At 49.3% G+C, this 5,511-nt stretch overlaps 1 protein-coding gene across 1 annotated transcript in view; it reads left to right on the forward strand.

The window, feature by feature from the left end:
* The first annotated feature begins 4,918 nt into the window (after positions 1 to 4,918).
* The window catches only part of Fam198a (family with sequence similarity 198 member A), a 31,858-nt gene continuing 31,265 nt past the window's right edge, over positions 4,919 to 5,511 (forward strand). Inside the window, exon 1 of the mRNA XM_005348136.3 lies at positions 4,919 to 5,113. Within this exon, the coding sequence (XP_005348193.2) occupies positions 5,111 to 5,113 (3 nt within the window). The 5' untranslated portion in view covers positions 4,919 to 5,110. The remainder of the gene's footprint in view (positions 5,114 to 5,511) is intronic.

The following is a 5,511-nucleotide window of genomic DNA, read 5'->3' on the forward strand; positions in this document are numbered from 1 at the left end:
AGTATCTATGCATATTTGCTCCAAATCCCCAAGGAGCCATATATCTCCATGCTTGTTCTGCATTTAGGTATCTGTAGTGCATTTAGTTTAAAAATATTGTTTTGGAAAACTATTGCGAATGAACATTTATAAATACATTTAGAGATAGTTCAGTGTTAGTTTCTGGACAAAATACTGTTTGATGAAATACCAAAGTGACCAGGCTGGAAACAGCCATTTCAGCAGCGTGATTCATAGAACGTGCAGGTTCACACTACTGCTTTTCCTAAAGACATTTGGGTTATTAAGACTTGGTTGTTGACTAGTTGGTGCTTAATCTTGATCATTGTTTTGGTGGGCTCTAGAGTCAGGATGGAAACCTGGGCACATCTGTGAGTGGATTTCCTTCGTTAGGCTGTGGGCTAAGAGTCCCAGGCTCCAGCCCTAGGTGGCAGCAGAACTTAGCACCATCGTCTACATGTTACTGGTTTTGCAGGCATGAAAGATGGGAGAATGTGGGAGGAAGGAAATGGAGGCGGTGTCGAGATCCCAGACAACGGTGTCAGTGTTTGAATCGGCAGAGAGGATGCTCCGTGAAGCTGTGACAGTAAAGGCGAAGTTACAACAAATCTCCTGAGATGTTAGAAATCATCCAAGAAAAATGCTAGCATGGAGTAGAGTTGGCCCGAGAGGCTGTGGGTGCTCAGGCAGCAGAGGAGCCCAGGATGATCCGCCACGAGTCCTACGTGCCAGGCATAGGGAACGGCAGAATCTGGAGTTTGCCCTGTTGGGTTTCAGTCCCACTTTGATATGATGAGAATGTCTGCTTATCTCCGTTCTCCCCCCGTGGAATGGGAGTGGTTATGCTGTGCCCAGCACACAACTTACATTTTACAAGACCTCAACTGACACCCAGAAGCTTAGCTCCCGGGATCATATAACCCAGGGAGTCTCACCAAAAACTTTGGAGGAAAGAAGAATATTTTATAACAAATTCTGATGCATACTTCAAAGATCCAATGATAAACATTCACACACACACATACCCTTGGGTTGCTATGATATGCTTAAAGAAATGGGCCTTGGGACTGGAGGCATGGCTTAGCAGTTAAGAGCACTGGCTACTGTCTTGGTTACTTTTATATTGCTATGAAGAGACACCATGACCAAGGCAACTTATAAAAGAAAGCATTTAATTGGGGCCTTTGAGAGGGTGAGTCCATGACCATCATGGTGGGGAGCACAGTTGCAGGAGGGAGGCATGCTGCTGGAGCAGTAGTTGGGAGCTTGCATTCTTGTCTGAAAACATGAGGTGGGGGAAGGAGAGGAAGAGAGGAGAGAAATGGCCTCAAAGCTCACAATCCCTCCTGGTATAGGAGGTCCTTCTGCCTTTGTGTTGTGTTCATTGGTTAGTAAAGAAACTGCTTTGGGCCTGATAGGGCAGAACTTAGGTAGGTGGAGAAGACAGAACTGAATTCTGGGAGGAAGAAAGCAGAGAGAGAGCAGCCATGGATCCTCCACCTGAGACAGAAGCTGGTTAGAATCTCTGGTAAGCCACTGCAAAGTGGCGATATACAGATTAATAGAGATGGGCTAAATCAAGATGTAAGAGTTAGCCAATAAGAAGTTAGAGCTAATGGGCCAGGCGTGTTTTAATTAATACAGTTTCTGTGTGGTTATTTGAGGTGAAAGCTAGCCGGGCAGCCGGGACAAACAAGCAGGCCCTCTCGCCTTGCAACACCCTCCAACAAGGCCACACCCCATAATCCTTTCCAAACAGATCCACCAGCTCAGAACCACACATTCAATACATGAGCCCTAGGGGGCCATGCTCATATAAGCCACAACATGCTTTTGCATAGGACTCGAGTTTGGCTCCCAGCCACTCACAACTGCCTATAATTCCAGTTCCAGGGGATCTGATAGCCTTTTTTGGCCACTGTGAGCTACTGTATATACATGGTACACATAAATTCAAACAGCACACGTGTAAAAAAGAAACCTTTAGAAATGGGCCTTGTAGAATCCATGCCTTGATCTTGAAGACTGAGAATAAGATCTGGTTCTGTTTTACTTCAGGGATTGGCCTGGACCTGGGCTTCAAGTATGTTCTCTTTCCCTCCCTCCCTCCCTCCCTTTCTCCTTTTTTCAGGGCAGGGTTTCTCTGTATAGCTTTTAGAACCTGTCCTGGAACTTGCTCTGTAGACCAGGCTGGTCTCAAACTCAGAGGCCTGCCTGCCTCAGCCTCCAGAGTGCTGGGATTAAAGACATGCGCCACCACCACCCGGCCGACTTTGTTCTTTCTATCACTCCATTTGTCTATAAAATCCCTTGCTGTAGCAGGGACATTAGCTTAGCCAATCAGGTAATAGCTATATTTGGTGATTCTAAAAGTGTAACATCAAATTTTTTTTTCTCCTCCTCGGGGGCGGGGGCAACATGCAGCAAAAGTAAATCAATAATTGATGCTGCTTTTTTTTGGTCCTCAATCCCCCCTTTTGGAGTAGACTGACCAGATTTACAGGGGTGTTGAATTGCAATTGAATCAACTTTATGTTGCTGGTCTAAACAGTCTTGAATCAAATTCTACAGTGTGAATCCCCCGGTATGAAACTGGTAGGGTTTCCTGAGGCGGCGGCACACAGCCTTAGTTTTGGTTAACCCACTAGTGTCCCTCTCACCCACCCCCTTTGGGAGACAGGGTTTCACTTTGTAGCCTAGGTTGGCCTTGAACTTGCACTATTCTGTCTTAGCCTCCAAAGTACTGGGATACAAGCGTGAGCTATCATGCCTGGATGGATTAGCTCTCATACTAATCTTTCTACCTTTTTCATTCAGCCTGGGATCCCAGCCCATGGGATGGTGCCACCCACATTCAAGATTCATCTCCCCTTCTCAGTTAACCCTGACTGCTACTGTAACAAAATCCTGGAGACAGTTTAGAAAGGGAAGGGATTCTGGAGGGTACAGCTCATGATCAGTGGCTTTGGACTTGTAGTGAGGCAGCATGGCTTGGTTAGAAGCACGGGCTCACAAGCTAGGGACCACAGAAAGAGAGGAGAGGACCACAGTCCCACATCCCCTTTGAGAGCACACCCTGTGACCAAAGAACCATAGAGGCGCATCTCTTAAAGGTTCTACTCCCTCCCAACAACACTACCCTGGGACCAAGTCTTCACATCTAGGCTTTGTGGGATTTTCAAAATCCAAGTTGCAGAGACACTTGCTGCATTTGCTGCCACAAATAGCAGCCATGTGCAGTATGAGGTAAGGACTGGCAGAAAGCAGCAGGAGGGTAGGGCTAATTCCGTTAGTGCCCTCAGGATGCCCAAGGGAGAGGTGGAAGCAGCCTGACTGTGAAGATAGATGGTCTAAGCACAGGCCTATAGATCTTGTTGGAGGGTCTAGACTGTGGGGTCGTGTATGCTCATTGTCTCAAACTGTGTTCTGTCTCCCCTCCTCTGAGACCAGAACTGGGGGACCCACAGCTAAATCAAAGCCCAAAACATTGTGTGGAATGAAGGCCCATAAGGGTGTAACTCCCTTCTGGGCTTTGTTTAAAAGCATTTCTTGTACTTTTGCTCTGGGACCAGTCTGGATGAACCCCACCGGCCAATCTGGAAGCTTGGTGCCCATGCCTGGTGAGAGTCAGAAGAGGGCACATAGATCTGCTGAAGCTCCAATCCGTTGGGAGCCAGTGGTCCTCTGTGAAGAGCAGTCATTTCAGCTCATCTGTCTGATTGGTTAGCACAGGGTCTTCAGACTATTCATCAGTAGGTAACAGTGAAATCGAGTTAGCTTGAGATCACCATTAAGAATATTGGAGTAAAATGAAAATATAAAAATATCACAATTGGGGCGGTGAGAGGGCTTAGCAGGTAGATGATTACTGCCTAGTCCAGCAGGTGGTCCTCCATATCCACACGCATTTTCAGACACACACCCACGCACACACACAATAAAATGTAACTTAAAGCGCATGAGATATCACATCAAGTCGTTGTTTTCAAAACACCCTGACGAAAGCTGCTTCAAGGAAAAGGGCTTTATTTTGCTCACACTTCTGCGTTACAATTTGTCACTCAGGGGAAGCTGAGTCAGCAGGGACTTGAAGCAGGTAGTCACATGAGCACAGACTCGGAAGCACCTGTATCAGTGCTCAACTGACTGTCAGTCCACAACTCCAGCTTGTGAAACAGCGCTGCCCACTCGGGATGATCAGGATGGACCCTCACAGGCCAGCCTGATGTAGACAACCCCTCATTGAGACTTCTTCCCAGCTGATTTCAGATTACAGCAAGTTAATTAGAGTTCATGGGGTGGGGTTGGAGAGATGGCTCAGCATTTAAGAGCACTGGCTGCTCTTGCAGAGAACCTGGGTTGATTCTCAGCACACTCACGTGACAGTTCAAAACCACCTGTAATTCCAGTTCCAGGGAGGGGATCTAAAATCTGGCCCCCACTGAAGCTGGCACCGGGCACACAAAGCGACTATCAGTGGCCAGGTCAGTATCCAGTGTTGATTTTTTTATTCTGGCTTCTTGAATGAGGGTCTGTTCATAGTTAATGACCTTCAGTGGTTAACGGATTTGCCTCCCAAACTGCCTTTGGGCACTGTGCCCAAAGCAAGCAGAGAGGTCCAGTAACAGACCTGTCTCCCTGCCGAGCCCCGCCCCAAGGGTTGTACCGGCACACCTTAGAGGCACTATTGGGTTCTTCTACACCCAACCCAGGCGCTGATCCAGGCACCGGGCGGCAGGGGACCCTTTCCTTCCCAGCACCAGGGCCCTCGCTCCAGGCGGCTGCGGCTGGCCTGAAGCGGGTAGGGCTTTTATTGTGAAAGGGGCCTCCCCCTCCCGCATTTTCTGGGGATTGGGGAGGCTGGACGGCGCCTTGGGCTGGAGCTTTGCAAACTCTGAAAAGGTCCCCAGCGGTTGGAGGAGCCTCGCGGCAGCAGGACCCCACAAACCCACACTGGGAGCATCCTACTATGTGCCTTTCCTGCCCCCCTCCTGCGATCTGGCTGCGGGAAAGGTGTGGACCCGAGCCCAGCGCAGCCTGGGAAATCTGAGCTCCAGGGATGAGACTGCCAGCAGGCTGAGCTTGGGAACCTGCAGGAGTTTGCGGAGACATGGTAGGAGTTGCCGAATGGGGCGGTGGGCACCGGGGCACGCAGCCTCGAAGTGGCGCACGGCCTACACACGCAGCATCCCAGGGCACAGTTATCCCTCAAGCTTTCTCAAGAGCCCGCTTGACTTTCCTTTCCGCTCAGAACTGGGGATGTTCTTGGAAGAGGGTGGTGATAAAGGATTCGTCAAGGGCCCCTCCGCCCCCAACACACACACACACAGACACACAGACACACAGACACACACACACACACACACACACACACACACACACACACACACACACACACAGCGTAGCTGAACAGGCATCCGCTCAGAACTGGGGATGTTCTTGGAAGAGGGTGGTGATAAAGGATTCGTCAAGGGCCCCTCCGCCCCCAACACACACACACACAGACACACA

The sequence above is a fragment of the Microtus ochrogaster genome, chromosome 5, assembly GCF_000317375.1.
Source record: "Microtus ochrogaster isolate Prairie Vole_2 chromosome 5, MicOch1.0, whole genome shotgun sequence".
In the NCBI taxonomy this organism is placed as follows: Eukaryota; Metazoa; Chordata; class Mammalia; order Rodentia; family Cricetidae; genus Microtus; species Microtus ochrogaster.